Source organism: Marmota flaviventris (genome assembly GCF_047511675.1).
Source record: "Marmota flaviventris isolate mMarFla1 chromosome 5 unlocalized genomic scaffold, mMarFla1.hap1 SUPER_5_unloc_1, whole genome shotgun sequence".
NCBI classification, from domain to species: domain Eukaryota; kingdom Metazoa; phylum Chordata; class Mammalia; order Rodentia; family Sciuridae; genus Marmota; species Marmota flaviventris.
In genome coordinates, this window is record NW_027287679.1 from 69,886 (window position 1) to 87,735 (window position 17,850).

Below are 17,850 nucleotides of genomic sequence, written 5' to 3' on the forward strand. Positions count from 1 at the left end.
ACGTATTATCTTGTCTCCAAGCACATGAAGCCTACCATTAAAAGCAAAGATACAGCTCTCAAAAAACAAAAATGGTGGAAGCAAAAAATAAAACGGAAATCAGGTAACTTTTGCAGTACAACTTCTATAAAACTACCTATGATTAAACCTTGGAAATGATAGCAAACTTTTCACTCCTGATATATCCATTTGTGCCATGTGTTGGGAGGATTTGCCCCATCAGGTCTGTGTTGGTGGTGCATCCACATTTCAAAATATTTCTGTAAATCTATGAGGAAAAGATGTTTTAAAATAACCTATATCCTAGGTGTTTCTACAATTAAACTTCCCAAATCGGAGTCATGACACTTGTCAGTTGGATTGTGAGGCTGATTTTTCTTCCCAACCCAATTTTAAAAGTAGGTCCAGGGGAGCAGGATTGAAATCCAGAATCCTGAGATGATGAGGACTTGTATTTTTCTTGAAGCCAAGATGTCAAGGCCGGTCTGTGAAATACAAGAAAATCTAATTTAAAAGACAATGTGCACTCTACCCTGACATCTAGTGTATCAACCAAATGCATCAAACTTGTTTTTATGCTAATTAGGTACTGACTTTGACAACTCTTGTGGTCAGTTTGAGGCAAGAAATAATAAAAGGAATGATCATATATACTTTAGTTTATCCCTTGCTTCTAAAGTGAACATTTGCTGGTGAACACTCTTTCCTGAAATTTTATCTCAGAGTAATCAATCCATAAATTCTTCCACATCCCAATGGAGTCTTTGCTCATTATTCTTTGACTTGTTGTTTGTCTGTTACCTCTGTATGGTAAAAACAGAACCCAGATCCTTTTGAAGACATTCCTTCATTCAGTCCTGCATCAACCCCATAGTGCACTTTTGCATTTTCTTTATTCATCTCCATTCATGATCATGCCCCTCAAGCTCATGTGCCCACAGATTTGAGATAGTTCCAGCTATATATGGATACATGGCCTAGATGAAAGTGTTAGCTCTGTGTATGTCCAACCATCTCAACATTTCGAGGCATCTTTCACAATGCAAATTCTTCCTAACTGTATGTTTAGCCCGTTTCTACCTGCATGATCTTCTGGCAGTTTTCACCAATCCCTGTATCATCAGACATATACCGTCCCCCTTAACCCTTGTCTCTATGTCATGCTATAGCCTTCCACATTTTCACCATTCTCTGCCTCTGGCTGATGGCCTCACTCCTCGAGTCTCCGTTCATCCCTACCTCGAGAAAAGACACCATCCACGCCAAGTGTTATTGCCTCAGGCACTTACCTGACACTCAATTATGGGGTGTTCAAACCTGTGTGTTTTAAGAACATCTCCTGTAGTCCAGGACCTAGTGAACTAGACAGAGAATGAATAACTTACAGGCCAACTGATTTTTACTCAGTACAATTGCGGGTCAAGATCTGAGATAGCTAACGCCAGAGAAGCAAAAACAGTTTATGTCAGGAATAATAGGCACCATGAGTAATGCTTCCAAAAACAGAGTGAATCCTAACAGAAGAAATGCAGGTAAAGGAAAGGAAAGGAATATGTGGTTCACTGTCAAAGGTATCACAGTGATCGTATATACACATACTTTTTTGTTGACACCAAAGTTACATGCAGTGGTTCATTAAAAATTACTATTAGGAAAAAGACATAGTAAACAGTGTGAAGTGTCTTCTTTCCATTGTAATTTTAGCATTTTTTTCTTCAAAATATCATTTTTCTTTGAGTGGTTGAATCTTTGAGATATCATGTGCATTGAATATGGTGAACTCTTGTTTTGTTGAAGCATTAGATTAGTAAAAATCCCTGCTAAATCACTCAATACACCCTGGGTGAAGAGGGACTCATCTGTAATTTCAGCTTAGTTAGAGACTGAGGCAGGCTGATGTCAGGTTCCCAGTGAGCCAGGGAATATTCAGACACTCTGTCTTCAAAAATAAATAAATAAATAAAAATAAAGGCCTTTTATTTGAAGTAAGTACTTGCGTTCTTGCCAAGGATACACATGGCTCTGGGTACAGCTACCAAGCTGACACAAGAATCCAAAAATTTCCAACAGCATAAACATTCACCTAAAATTAAACTTACCTAAAAACGTATCATTATGAAAATCAAATTGTATGATTATTACAATTATGTTTTTAGTTGGCTAGATTTTCACTCAGTCTAACTCTTTTAAGTAGTTTAAGAAAGTACATCTATGCATTTATCCCCAGATTCACATTGCCATATGTCATCAGAGGAATTGAAGGAGGGGGTTGATGGCATGGATAAAAGCCATGGACAGGTAAGTAAATGTGTCAATTTAAATTCATGGTCTATTTCTCTTCTTTGATGGGAAGGAAGATTATGCCAAACAAAATGACATCACACAATACATACTTAGAAATCAAGGTCATAATTTAATATTTAAGTCTAAAAATGTAACACAACATGAACATGAAAATAGCTTTAGAAATCACATGATTTTAAACAGAAGCTTAAAAGTAACCTTCATCTTAGTAATGTGGGGAGATTTTTTTGAGTATTGTTTCAATTTTCTTCTGTGTGACCTCCTCACGTAATGAGGATTAAATCTAAGCCTCGGAAATATCCAGTTGAAAGTTGAAGAGTATATAATTGAAATGGCCAGTGAACACATTCATGTTAAAGATCATCATTCCCAAAGGCTCAAAATTTTAGTTTCCCATTACCAGTAATCCATGATGGTATTAAAGACTCCAGTCTCCCTACACACTCCAGTATGTAGGCTGAGGCAGGAAATAGACTTAAAGGAGAAACCAAACAGCCTATTATAGAATCAGGTCCTTTCAGGATGTATCCATCAATCCTGTTTGAGTACGAACAAAAACTTTTAGTTCCTTTACTTTTCATGCAAGAAATCAAGAAAATTACTAAACATTTTTATTCCACCTCTGAAGTGGACATTAATAAAAAGAACTTGGATGCAGTTACTGGGAAGTTGCAAAATTTTTGTGGTATCATAATGCCCTATATTTTAGGAGGAGAATTTGCAAGCATTTTAGTTCAGCTGTTATGTATGTGTGCTTTTAGTGTACAGATTTTTCTTTGGGATGTGTTTGGGTCAGGCCATCATGTTCAGAATCAAATTCCCAAATGAACATATTTAACATAAAATATTTACTCACCAGTATCTCATCAAGGAGAAAGATGACCCTCTAGGAACAATCATAGCTTAAAGCGAAACATGCATATAAACAAACTGTATATTTAATGTGGTTTCTATAATACTTAATAATTCATCGAAGTTCAAAGGAAATAAGAATACTCGTAAGACTCGAAAAAAGTGATTAGTGACAATAAAATTATCATGATAAATTTTAAAAAGAACAGATAATGAAAGTGGTTATAGTAAGCAGAGATTGAAGAGGAAATCAGGATGAAATTCAATATTAATGACAATAGGAAAGAATATAAAATAAGAATAAAAATGTAATAAAGGAAATAAAATGAAAACTGAAAAAAAAATCTTAGAAAATCATATATATTGTGAAAAAAAAAGGCACAAACAAACTCATGAAAATCTTCACAATCCCCTTAAACTAATATAACTGAAATGGAGACACTTCTGTCCAGGATTTCTAATTTTGGAAAGCTAAAGCTTTTTATGGTTTGGAGGATGCAAATATTGTCCATCAGTTTCTTTATCTGCTCTAGCTCAAAAAGGCCTTCCCTGACATTGGTGTGATCAAGTGGATCTCCTCTGCTCCTTGCTCCCCAACTCCTCCCAGATAATGCTGAGGGAACTTTGAAAGTTACAAAGGAAATTACTCTCAGTATTTGATTTTGTACTCAGAGAGATGGGTCTATGGATGTAGAAATTGCCTGATAAACCCAGTAATCCATGAAGGCTGGGGACTAATCTGTAATGCAGACCCCAATTATGGAATTTCTTACACAGTGGTCTTTTTTTTTAAGAGAGAGAGAGAGAGAGAGAGAGAGAGAGAGAGAGAGAGAGAAAGAGAGAGAGAGACAAGAGAGAGAGGGAGAATTTTTTTAATATTTATTTGTTAGTTTTCGGTGGACACAACATCTTTGTTTGTATGTGGTGCTGAGGATCGAACAGGGCCCGCACGCATTCCAGGCGAGCGCGCACCGCTTGAGCCACATCCCCAGCCCAACTCAGTGGTCTTGTACTGTGCATGATTCCAAGTCACTGAGGCCTTTTCCTATAATCTCTTGGAGCATGGGAGACATGGTCTGGTTTCAGAATCTGTGACTTCTTCTGAGAACTCAGTGAAAATACCATTCTACCTGATCTTGCCCCAGCACTTATGGGATCTTCTGTCCCTTGAATTCTCAACTAGCAGTTGTTGCTCACGTTCATTACTCCCAAAGCACCAGTTTGAAAGAGACAGTACCGCTGTGAACCTCTACTCTACAGAACGTCCACAGCAGCAACACACCTCTTCCTGATGAGAGCTTTCAGCACATGCCTGTCACTCACTATCCTGAGCCCATATGATGAGTAACCAACTAAAGTTGTGGGAGGATACCTGGCGACTGAATCATGGAGGTGTAAGGGATGCAGTGTTTCGTGATGAGACACCACTGAGAGCCCATGTACTCAGGGCAATATTGTAATTCTTAAGAGGGTGCCTTTGACTGCCTGTGTAATGTTAATAGGGGTGTAGGTATTCTAAATTATTCTCAGTAGAGTGGGTTGACCATGCCTAGTATTCATTTCATGTTTATGGTACTGCAGGCTGCCCTTTGTCTATCAGATTTAGCCTTGGCCCTTGCTGTCACAGAGCTGCAAGCACCATATGATGCATGACAGTGCCATGAACTACTATTCTTAACATAGACTACAGGTGCCAGCTCTCTCAGCAGCTCTATGTCTGGGTTTCTCTCCTGCTCCCGCCTTGATTATGGTTATGGGTACCTCCAAACCACATTTTTATGCCAAATTCAGTCTTTGAAAAGTTAGGAAAAAACTGGGTAATATTTTTCGGATATCCCAGAAAGAAAGTCGCGATAAAGTAACAGGAGTGGAGAGGCTCCTAAACACACGCTCAGATTCTGCCTGGAAGGTTTGGATTACATCAAATATTCCTTGACATTGCGGGGAAAATGAAGTCTTTCCTTTGCTGAAAAGGTTCTATTTGGCCTTAGAATAATAAGTTTCCTACTTGTTTGCTTTAAAATATCATCCTTGTATAAACTTAAGGGATTTTGATGTTACAGGTTTTATATTTTAGAAATTTTTAGGGCAGTGTTTTTATATGCTATATGAGGACTCATTTTGACATGATGGTGTATCATGAAAAACTAGTTTGCTCAAATTCAGTGCCAAGTTTCTAGGTGTTTATTTATCCATTTTTTGTGTTAAGGTGCATCTGGGCTCATTTCATATCTTTCTAATTGTGATAGAAACCACTGTAAACATTGAAGTTCCAGTGTCTCATGTGTATACAGAATCATTGTAAATTGGGTATAAGAACAAGGATTGGGAACCCTGGGCACAGGATGTTCATATTCCTTATCTTCTGATGACTCTCCATACTGCTTTTCAGATGGGAAGTCCTGATTTTCAGTCCCACAGTGTACGGTTGTACATTTTTACCCACATCCTCTCCAGCACTTATTATTTAAAGTCTTGATGAATGCCTCTCTGGATGGCATGAGCTGAAATATCAATGGAGTTTGGGAGGGTATTTCCCTGAATGCTAGATGTATTTTATGTATTTATAATGAACTTGTGTTTGTGGTTTTGAGAACATCTATCTCTTGCTTTTCTCCATTTCCTAATTGGATGGGTGAGATTCTCCTCAGCTCACCAGTCAGCATATTCCTCTCTCATAGCAAGCTAGTTTTCCCTACTGCGGCTTTACACTATTTCTTCCACGAATGCATTTCCTCTTTGAGTATCTCATATTTCTGGTTTCATCTGGTCACAGGCTCTCCATTGTGTCACTCCTGTGATTTCCCACAGCCTGTCTTTTTCTTCAAGCAGCTATGCACCAGTTCAAATGACTCCCACCTCTGCAAATAGTCAGCTTTTCAGAGATGGGAGTCACCTTTCTCTTTTGAAATACCTCTTAGTTTCTTCTCCAATGAAAGTGTTGCATACTTTACCCAAGTGTGTGTGCTGTTATGTTCATGTTACATACAGACACATTTCCTCACTATATTTTACTTTTTTAAAATAAGTTTTGACTCGGTAAATATTTTGCTGAAGTGCATTAAGTTTTCGAAGTCTCTGATGAATAAATGAAGCAAGTACAACAGTTTATCATTCCTACACAAGGTGACAGAATTGAAACTCTCATCTTACCAAGTATCATTCTTTCAGAATAAAAAATTGGCCATTCAAATTTAAAATGCTATGGAACACCAAGTGCCATTCTTAAAAGTGTTTCAAAGCATTTTTAGAACTGCTGGGCAGTGCAAAGTTGACTGATTATATACTGATGCTAGTTGTTTGGGGTATATGCTTGTCAGTGTGTATATTCGGAGGGAACACAGTTCCTATGTCCCTCATCTTGGCTTTATCCAATCAGTAGCCAGAATGATATATGAGCTCAGTTAATCTGAACTGCCTAGGACAGTGAAACTTGTACAATATATTCTTGTTCAAAATGCACTCATCTAATTTCTAATTCTGATGATTTCACAAATATATATATGGTGATAAGTAATATGTGATGATTAAAACTTCATGCAACTTATTATTGGTATTACTTTCCCCAGAGTGTCTGTAAGCAACCTACAGAAGCTTGTGCTTCCAGTATATCTGTTGGGTCCTATACACAAGCAAAGAATAGAACAAACGAACATGGAGAAGGTAAGAATGACAAAAAATGCAAAAGACATTGGTGAGCGTATTGCTTTAAAGCAAGAGCACTAAAATATTGTAATTGTTCCAAGAGTGTATGTATTATCTAGTAAGGAAAAAGAAATATAATGAGTCATATTGTATTAGGTTTCTGTCACAGGTTAAACTGGGGATATTGCTAAAAAAATCTGAATTATGAGTTGCATTTTGAGACATGCTTCAATCAAAGTAAAATAGAAATGAAAGAGAAGAAGAGGATATGAACACTGAGACAGGCATTAATTACAGGGAGTCAATGAAGGAAGAGGTAGCAGTTGTACTCAGTGGAAGGAAGGACCCTCAGTTACATAAGAGGGGGGGAAAGAGCAGCATTTTCAAAATTTGGGAAGCATTTTTGAGTTTCCAGGTCCAAAGCTGAATGAAGTGTAAAGTAAAAATTTTCCAACATTCCTGACTTAGTCACAGTTGGAATGGAATAAAATTGAGGAGTGAAGAAGGAATTCCCACATTGTCAAGTTTGTTTATCACAAAAGATTCTTCATGTATAAAATCTAATGACACCAAATGTGTTGCTACTCTGTACAAAAAAATGTATAGGGTAGAAACACCAATTAGGAAAGTGGAAAGAAATAGAAATGGTTACAGAGTGGTCCCCAAATTCACAGATATCTAAAACTAAATTTGGAAAGATAATAGCTTGACTGAACTTTCATTTGAGGGTAACATCCTAGGGAGAAACCCAGAGCTACATTCTAGTTAAGGTAGAGGCAATGGATTCCAACAAAATTTATACTAGATCTCTCAAACTATAATGAATCATCTGTTGAGGCCATGATCAGAAGCTCATTGTGACTCAGAAGTTCTTTCCTTCTACATTTCCTATAGATTCTAAGGTGATTGCAATGATCCTGGTATGCCCACAGCATTTTTTGTAGCCAGGCAAAGAATATCCCTGTGGGACAAAAAAAAAAAAAAAAACAAAAACAAAAACAAAACAACAAAAAAAAAAAAACGCTAGTAGACCCTACAAACCAAGATAGAAGAAGATCAACTGCCAGAATAAATGTTGCAATAATTATGTGCATATTTCTTAGGTAGTGGGGATAACACAAAAGACAAAAATTTAAAAATTACATTTCTAACATAAAATTGCTACATTGCCAGGAAGGAAGGAGTTTGAATAACCCATACAAAAAAACAGAAAATGGAAATAAAATAGTCTCCTGCTCTAGAGGGTTTTATGAAAAACTAGGAGAGAGGCAAAATGAGGAAGAAAATAAAGAAGTCAGCAAGGAAATTTTAGAGGGGAAAATGATAAAATGCAATTCAGCATTTTTCAGTGTGCCTGCCTTCAAACCAAAAGTGGGATGATTCCTGGTCCCCAGGTGATTGAAACAAGTAGGGACTGGAAAAATCAGGGCAACCTGCTGTACAAATCTGTCCTGCACACCCACCAGGCCCCACCATGTGTGTGGCATCCTAAGAGTGATTTAGATCAGTGACCAAGTGTTTTTGAAAATTTGTTTTTTTCAAAGATAGTTTTATTTTTGATTATTATTATTATTATTATTATTATTATCATTATTATTATTATTATTTTGGTTCTTTGGAATGAAACCATGTCCCTTTGTGCTACAGGAATACATTCCACTCCTGTGCTAAATTCTGATAACTAATTTTTGGATCGGCCAGCACACTCAAAAAAATATGTGAAATCATGACTGTATGTGTTATGGCAGACTCATTTTTAAACTAGAATTCCTTATGGAATTTATTCCTCAAATACTAAGAGTGTTACTAATGTGTTTATGTGACAGTCTTTTGAGTCCTGTCAATTCTGCCTGCTTTCAGATCACAGATTGCTGTGGATGACCATATCTAAATTCTTTATGCTTTCTCATATTTTTTAAGATGCAGGACCTGTATCTTCGTACACGGGTGAAAAGGGTAACCCGATATCCACTAAAACAGAGGAAGCAGGATTAGAAGATGTGCCACAGTCCCAGATGGGTATGAAAAAACAATCATGTTCATATTAGCTGTTATTCTAAATGCATATATCTGATCCTATTAGTTCAGAAAAAAAATAACTGATAAGAAATAAAGTATACCTTGCCCTGGATCTTGAGGTACAGGATACTTAGGTATAATAAAATGGATTAAACAATTCATAGGTCACTTGACATATGTGCTGCCATCTGACTACTTCAGCTTTGACATTGAAATTCTCCGTATTCGTCTTTCTTTCTCTGAATACAGATCTCTGTGGTCTCCAGCATTCTGCGTCTTCACATTTGTATATGTACCCTTGCCGAATTATTTATAATGATCACAAAGGTGTTCTTACCTTTTGAAACTCAACTGCAAGACTTATTTACTAAAGATATATTGTCAATATTCATTTAGAACATTTCAGTCTTGTGATCAACAAAAATCCCCAAACTTAAAACTCCAAAGCTAATGTAATCTTTATCAATGCTAATAAAAATAGTTATCATTGGACTGAGCTCTGTACTCACTTAGTAGGAATATGAGTGTGTTTTCTTTTTATGTTCAGATTTTATTGATTATGTATTTCATTTGCTTTTCAGTATCTAAAGACGTACATGCTTTATACAAGGTAAATCATCTTCTATGTTTGTGTTATATTATTAAATGCATGCTGTATGCACTGTAAAATATTTACGTATTATCTTGTCTCCAAGCACATGAAGCCTACCATTAAAAGCAAAGATACAGCTCTCAAAAAACAAAAATGGTGGAAGCAAAAAATAAAACGGAAATCAGGTAACTTTTGCAGTACAACTTCTATAAAACTACCTATGATTAAACCTTGGAAATGATAGCAAACTTTTCACTCCTGATATATCCATTTGTGCCATGTGTTGGGAGGATTTGCCCCATCAGGTCTGTGTTGGTGGTGCATCCACATTTCAAAATATTTCTGTAAATCTATGAGGAAAAGATGTTTTAAAATAACCTATATCCTAGGTGTTTCTACAATTAAACTTCCCAAATCGGAGTCATGACACTTGTCAGTTGGATTGTGAGGCTGATTTTTCTTCCCAACCCAATTTTAAAAGTAGGTCCAGGGGAGCAGGATTGAAATCCAGAATCCTGAGATGATGAGGACTTGTATTTTTCTTGAAGCCAAGATGTCAAGGCCGGTCTGTGAAATACAAGAAAATCTAATTTAAAAGACAATGTGCACTCTACCCTGACATCTAGTGTATCAACCAAATGCATCAAACTTGTTTTTATGCTAATTAGGTACTGACTTTGACAACTCTTGTGGTCAGTTTGAGGCAAGAAATAATAAAAGGAATGATCATATATACTTTAGTTTATCCCTTGCTTCTAAAGTGAACATTTGCTGGTGAACACTCTTTCCTGAAATTTTATCTCAGAGTAATCAATCCATAAATTCTTCCACATCCCAATGGAGTCTTTGCTCATTATTCTTTGACTTGTTGTTTGTCTGTTACCTCTGTATGGTAAAAACAGAACCCAGATCCTTTTGAAGACATTCCTTCATTCAGTCCTGCATCAACCCCATAGTGCACTTTTGCATTTTCTTTATTCATCTCCATTCATGATCATGCCCCTCAAGCTCATGTGCCCACAGATTTGAGATAGTTCCAGCTATATATGGATACATGGCCTAGATGAAAGTGTTAGCTCTGTGTATGTCCAACCATCTCAACATTTCGAGGCATCTTTCACAATGCAAATTCTTCCTAACTGTATGTTTAGCCCGTTTCTACCTGCATGATCTTCTGGCAGTTTTCACCAATCCCTGTATCATCAGACATATACCGTCCCCCTTAACCCTTGTCTCTATGTCATGCTATAGCCTTCCACATTTTCACCATTCTCTGCCTCTGGCTGATGGCCTCACTCCTCGAGTCTCCGTTCATCCCTACCTCGAGAAAAGACACCATCCACGCCAAGTGTTATTGCCTCAGGCACTTACCTGACACTCAATTATGGGGTGTTCAAACCTGTGTGTTTTAAGAACATCTCCTGTAGTCCAGGACCTAGTGAACTAGACAGAGAATGAATAACTTACAGGCCAACTGATTTTTACTCAGTACAATTGCGGGTCAAGATCTGAGATAGCTAACGCCAGAGAAGCAAAAACAGTTTATGTCAGGAATAATAGGCACCATGAGTAATGCTTCCAAAAACAGAGTGAATCCTAACAGAAGAAATGCAGGTAAAGGAAAGGAAAGGAATATGTGGTTCACTGTCAAAGGTATCACAGTGATCGTATATACACATACTTTTTTGTTGACACCAAAGTTACATGCAGTGGTTCATTAAAAATTACTATTAGGAAAAAGACATAGTAAACAGTGTGAAGTGTCTTCTTTCCATTGTAATTTTAGCATTTTTTTCTTCAAAATATCATTTTTCTTTGAGTGGTTGAATCTTTGAGATATCATGTGCATTGAATATGGTGAACTCTTGTTTTGTTGAAGCATTAGATTAGTAAAAATCCCTGCTAAATCACTCAATACACCCTGGGTGAAGAGGGACTCATCTGTAATTTCAGCTTAGTTAGAGACTGAGGCAGGCTGATGTCAGGTTCCCAGTGAGCCAGGGAATATTCAGACACTCTGTCTTCAAAAATAAATAAATAAATAAAAATAAAGGCCTTTTATTTGAAGTAAGTACTTGCGTTCTTGCCAAGGATACACATGGCTCTGGGTACAGCCACCAAGCTGACACAAGAATCCAAAAATTTCCAACAGCATAAACATTCACCTAAAATTAAACTTACCTAAAAACGTATCATTATGAAAATCAAATTGTATGATTATTACAATTATGTTTTTAGTTGGCTAGATTTTCACTCAGTCTAACTCTTTTAAGTAGTTTAAGAAAGTACATCTATGCATTTATCCCCAGATTCACATTGCCATATGTCATCAGAGGAATTGAAGGAGGGGGTTGATGGCATGGATAAAAGCCATGGACAGGTAAGTAAATGTGTCAATTTAAATTCATGGTCTATTTCTCTTCTTTGATGGGAAGGAAGATTATGCCAAACAAAATGACATCACACAATACATACTTAGAAATCAAGGTCATAATTTAATATTTAAGTCTAAAAATGTAACACAACATGAACATGAAAATAGCTTTAGAAATCACATGATTTTAAACAGAAGCTTAAAAGTAACCTTCATCTTAGTAATGTGGGGAGATTTTTTTGAGTATTGTTTCAATTTTCTTCTGTGTGACCTCCTCACGTAATGAGGATTAAATCTAAGCCTCGGAAATATCCAGTTGAAAGTTGAAGAGTATATAATTGAAATGGCCAGTGAACACATTCATGTTAAAGATCATCATTCCCAAAGGCTCAAAATTTTAGTTTCCCATTACCAGTAATCCATGATGGTATTAAAGACTCCAGTCTCCCTACACACTCCAGTATGTAGGCTGAGGCAGGAAATAGACTTAAAGGAGAAACCAAACAGCCTATTATAGAATCAGGTCCTTTCAGGATGTATCCATCAATCCTGTTTGAGTACAAACAAAAACTTTTAGTTCCTTTACTTTTCATGCAAGAAATCAAGAAAATTACTAAACATTTTTATTCCACCTCTGAAGTGGACATTAATAAAAAGAACTTGGATGCAGTTACTGGGAAGTTGCAAAATTTTTGTGGTATCATAATGCCCTATATTTTAGGAGGAGAATTTGCAAGCATTTTAGTTCAGCTGTTATGTATGTGTGCTTTTAGTGTACAGATTTTTCTTTGGGATGTGTTTGGGTCAGGCCATCATGTTCAGAATCAAATTCCCAAATGAACATATTTAACATAAAATATTTACTCACCAGTATCTCATCAAGGAGAAAGATGACCCTCTAGGAACAATCATAGCTTAAAGCAAAACATGCATATAAACAAACTGTATATTTAATGTGGTTTCTATAATACTTAATAATTAATCGAAGTTCAAAGGAAATAAGAATACTCGTAAGACTCGAAAAAAGTGATTAGTGACAATAAAATTATCATGGTAAATTTTAAAAAGAACAGATAATGAAAGTGGTTATAGTAAGCAGAGATTGAAGAGGAAATCAGGATGAAATTCAATATTAATGACAATAGGAAAGAATATAAAATAAGAATAAAAATGTAATAAAGGAAATAAAATGAAAACTGAAAAAAAAATCTTAGAAAATCATATATATTGTGAAAAAAAAAGGCACAAACAAACTCATGAAAATCTTCACAATCCCCTTAAACTAATATAACTGAAATGGAGACACTTCTGTCCAGGATTTCTAATTTTGGAAAGCTAAAGCTTTTTATGGTTTGGAGGATGCAAATATTGTCCATCAGTTTCTTTATCTGCTCTAGCTCAAAAAGGCCTTCCCTGACATTGGTGTGATCAAGTGGATCTCCTCTGCTCCTTGCTCCCCAACTCCTCCCAGATAATGCTGAGGGAACTTTGAAAGTTACAAAGGAAATTACTCTCAGTATTTGATTTTGTACTCAGAGAGATGGGTCTATGGATGTAGAAATTGCCTGATAAACCCAGTAATCCATGAAGGCTGGGGACTAATCTGTAATGCAGACCCCAATTATGGAATTTCTTACACAGTGGTCTTTTTTTTTAAGAGAGAGAGAGAGAGAGAGAGAGAGAGAAAGAGAGAGAGAGACAAGAGAGAGAGGGAGAATTTTTTTAATATTTATTTGTTAGTTTTCGGTGGACACAACATCTTTGTTTGTATGTGGTGCTGAGGATCGAACAGGGCCCGCACGCATTCCAGGCGAGCGCGCACCGCTTGAGCCACATCCCCAGCCCAACTCAGTGGTCTTGTACTGTGCATGATTCCAAGTCACTGAGGCCTTTTCCTATAATCTCTTGGAGCATGGGAGACATGGTCTGGTTTCAGAATCTGTGACTTCTTCTGAGAACTCAGTGAAAATACCATTCTACCTGATCTTGCCCCAGCACTTATGGGATCTTCTGTCCCTTGAATTCTCAACTAGCAGTTGTTGCTCACGTTCATTACTCCCAAAGCACCAGTTTGAAAGAGACAGTACCGCTGTGAACCTCTACTCTACAGAACGTCCACAGCAGCAACACACCTCTTCCTGATGAGAGCTTTCAGCACATGCCTGTCACTCACTATCCTGAGCCCATATGATGAGTAACCAACTAAAGTTGTGGGAGGATACCTGGCGACTGAATCATGGAGGTGTAAGGGATGCAGTGTTTCGTGATGAGACACCACTGAGAGCCCATGTACTCAGGGCAATATTGTAATTCTTAAGAGGGTGCCTTTGACTGCCTGTGTAATGTTAATAGGGGTGTAGGTATTCTAAATTATTCTCAGTAGAGTGGGTTGACCATGCCTAGTATTCATTTCATGTTTATGGTACTGCAGGCTGCCCTTTGTCTATCAGATTTAGCCTTGGCCCTTGCTGTCACAGAGCTGCAAGCACCATATGATGCATGACAGTGCCATGAACTACTATTCTTAACATAGACTACAGGTGCCAGCTCTCTCAGCAGCTCTATGTCTGGGTTTCTCTCCTGCTCCCGCCTTGATTATGGTTATGGGTACCTCCAAACCACATTTTTATGCCAAATTCAGTCTTTGAAAAGTTAGGAAAAAACTGGGTAATATTTTTCGGATATCCCAGAAAGAAAGTCGCGATAAAGTAACAGGAGTGGAGAGGCTCCTAAACACACGCTCAGATTCTGCCTGGAAGGTTTGGATTACATCAAATATTCCTTGACATTGCGGGGAAAATGAAGTCTTTCCTTTGCTGAAAAGGTTCTATTTGGCCTTAGAATAATAAGTTTCCTACTTGTTTGCTTTAAAATATCATCCTTGTATAAACTTAAGGGATTTTGATGTTACAGGTTTTATATTTTAGAAATTTTTAGGGCAGTGTTTTTATATGCTATATGAGGACTCATTTTGACATGATGGTGTATCATGAAAAACTAGTTTGCTCAAATTCAGTGCCAAGTTTCTAGGTGTTTATTTATCCATTTTTTGTGTTAAGGTGCATCTGGGCTCATTTCATATCTTTCTAATTGTGATAGAAACCACTGTAAACATTGAAGTTCCAGTGTCTCATGTGTATACAGAATCATTGTAAATTGGGTATAAGAACAAGGATTGGGAACCCTGGGCACAGGATGTTCATATTCCTTATCTTCTGATGACTCTCCATACTGCTTTTCAGATGGGAAGTCCTGATTTTCAGTCCCACAGTGTACGGTTGTACATTTTTACCCACATCCTCTCCAGCACTTATTATTTAAAGTCTTGATGAATGCCTCTCTGGATGGCATGAGCTGAAATATCAATGGAGTTTGGGAGGGTATTTCCCTGAATGCTAGATGTATTTTATGTATTTATAATGAACTTGTGTTTGTGGTTTTGAGAACATCTATCTCTTGCTTTTCTCCATTTCCTAATTGGATGGGTGAGATTCTCCTCAGCTCACCAGTCAGCATATTCCTCTCTCATAGCAAGCTAGTTTTCCCTACTGCGGCTTTACACTATTTCTTCCACGAATGCATTTCCTCTTTGAGTATCTCATATTTCTGGTTTCATCTGGTCACAGGCTCTCCATTGTGTCACTCCTGTGATTTCCCACAGCCTGTCTTTTTCTTCAAGCAGCTATGCACCAGTTCAAATGACTCCCACCTCTGCAAATAGTCAGCTTTTCAGAGATGGGAGTCACCTTTCTCTTTTGAAATACCTCTTAGTTTCTTCTCCAATGAAAGTGTTGCATACTTTACCCAAGTGTGTGTGCTGTTATGTTCATGTTACATACAGACACATTTCCTCACTATATTTTACTTTTTTAAAATAAGTTTTGACTCGGTAAATATTTTGCTGAAGTGCATTAAGTTTTCGAAGTCTCTGATGAATAAATGAAGCAAGTACAACAGTTTATCATTCCTACACAAGGTGACAGAATTGAAACTCTCATCTTACCAAGTATCATTCTTTCAGAATAAAAAATTGGCCATTCAAATTTAAAATGCTATGGAACACCAAGTGCCATTCTTAAAAGTGTTTCAAAGCATTTTTAGAACTGCTGGGCAGTGCAAAGTTGACTGATTATATACTGATGCTAGTTGTTTGGGGTATATGCTTGTCAGTGTGTATATTCGGAGGGAACACAGTTCCTATGTCCCTCATCTTGGCTTTATCCAATCAGTAGCCAGAATGATATATGAGCTCAGTTAATCTGAACTGCCTAGGACAGTGAAACTTGTACAATATATTCTTGTTCAAAATGCACTCATCTAATTTCTAATTCTGATGATTTCACAAATATATATATGGTGATAAGTAATATGTGATGATTAAAACTTCATGCAACTTATTATTGGTATTACTTTCCCCAGAGTGTCTGTAAGCAACCTACAGAAGCTTGTGCTTCCAGTATATCTGTTGGGTCCTATACACAAGCAAAGAATAGAACAAACGAACATGGAGAAGGTAAGAATGACAAAAAATGCAAAAGACATTGGTGAGCGTATTGCTTTAAAGCAAGAGCACTAAAATATTGTAATTGTTCCAAGAGTGTATGTATTATCTAGTAAGGAAAAAGAAATATAATGAGTCATATTGTATTAGGTTTCTGTCACAGGTTAAACTGGGGATATTGCTAAAAAAATCTGAATTATGAGTTGCATTTTGAGACATGCTTCAATCAAAGTAAAATAGAAATGAAAGAGAAGAAGAGGATATGAACACTGAGACAGGCATTAATTACAGGGAGTCAATGAAGGAAGAGGTAGCAGTTGTACTCAGTGGAAGGAAGGACCCTCAGTTACATAAGAGGGGGGGAAAGAGCAGCATTTTCAAAATTTGGGAAGCATTTTTGAGTTTCCAGGTCCAAAGCTGAATGAAGTGTAAAGTAAAAATTTTCCAACATTCCTGACTTAGTCACAGTTGGAATGGAATAAAATTGAGGAGTGAAGAAGGAATTCCCACATTGTCAAGTTTGTTTATCACAAAAGATTCTTCATGTATAAAATCTAATGACACCAAATGTGTTGCTACTCTGTACAAAAAAATGTATAGGGTAGAAACACCAATTAGGAAAGTGGAAAGAAATAGAAATGGTTACAGAGTGGTCCCCAAATTCACAGATATCTAAAACTAAATTTGGAAAGATAATAGCTTGACTGAACTTTCATTTGAGGGTAACATCCTAGGGAGAAACCCAGAGCTACATTCTAGTTAAGGTAGAGGCAATGGATTCCAACAAAATTTATACTAGATCTCTCAAACTATAATGAATCATCTGTTGAGGCCATGATCAGAAGCTCATTGTGACTCCGAAGTTCTTTCCTTCTACATTTCCTATAGATTCTAAGGTGATTGCAATGATCCTGGTATGCCCACAGCATTTTTTGTAGCCAGGCAAAGAATGTCCCTGTGGGACAAAAAAAAAAAAAAAAAAAAAAAAACAAAACAAAAAAAAAAAAAAAAACGCTAGTAGACCCTACAAACCAAGATAGAAGAAGATCAACTGCCAGAATAAATGTTGCAATAATTATGTGCATATTTCTTAGGTAGTGGGGATAACACAAAAGACAAAAATTTAAAAATTACATTTCTAACATAAAATTGCTACATTGCCAGGAAGGAAGGAGTTTGAATAACCCATACAAAAAAACAGAAAATGGAAATAAAATAGTCTCCTGCTCTAGAGGGTTTTATGAAAAACTAGGAGAGAGGCAAAATGAGGAAGAAAATAAAGAAGTCAGCAAGGAAATTTTAGAGGGGAAAATGATAAAATGCAATTCAGCATTTTTCAGTGTGCCTGCCTTCAAACCAAAAGTGGGATGATTCCTGGTCCCCAGGTGATTGAAACAAGTAGGGACTGGAAAAATCAGGGCAACCTGCTGTACAAATCTGTCCTGCACACCCACCAGGCCCCACCATGTGTGTGGCATCCTAAGAGTGATTTAGATCAGTGACCAAGTGTTTTTGAAAATTTGTTTTTTTCAAAGATAGTTTTATTTTTGATTATTATTATTA

General features: G+C 36.8%; 1 protein-coding gene across 1 annotated transcript in view; it reads left to right on the forward strand.

Annotated features, from left to right (window-relative positions):
* LOC114083934 (titin homolog) overlaps positions 1-17,850 on the forward strand; it is a 109,834-nt gene that overhangs the window by 53,700 nt on the left and 38,284 nt on the right. The window contains exons 26-33 of the mRNA XM_071607115.1: positions 22-103; positions 2,228-2,298; positions 6,726-6,819; positions 8,722-8,820; positions 9,402-9,430; positions 9,516-9,597; positions 11,722-11,792; positions 16,206-16,299. Coding sequence (XP_071463216.1) covers positions 22-103; positions 2,228-2,298; positions 6,726-6,819; positions 8,722-8,820; positions 9,402-9,430; positions 9,516-9,597; positions 11,722-11,792; positions 16,206-16,299 — 622 coding nt within the window. The remainder of the gene's footprint in view (positions 1-21; positions 104-2,227; positions 2,299-6,725; positions 6,820-8,721; positions 8,821-9,401; positions 9,431-9,515; positions 9,598-11,721; positions 11,793-16,205; positions 16,300-17,850) is intronic.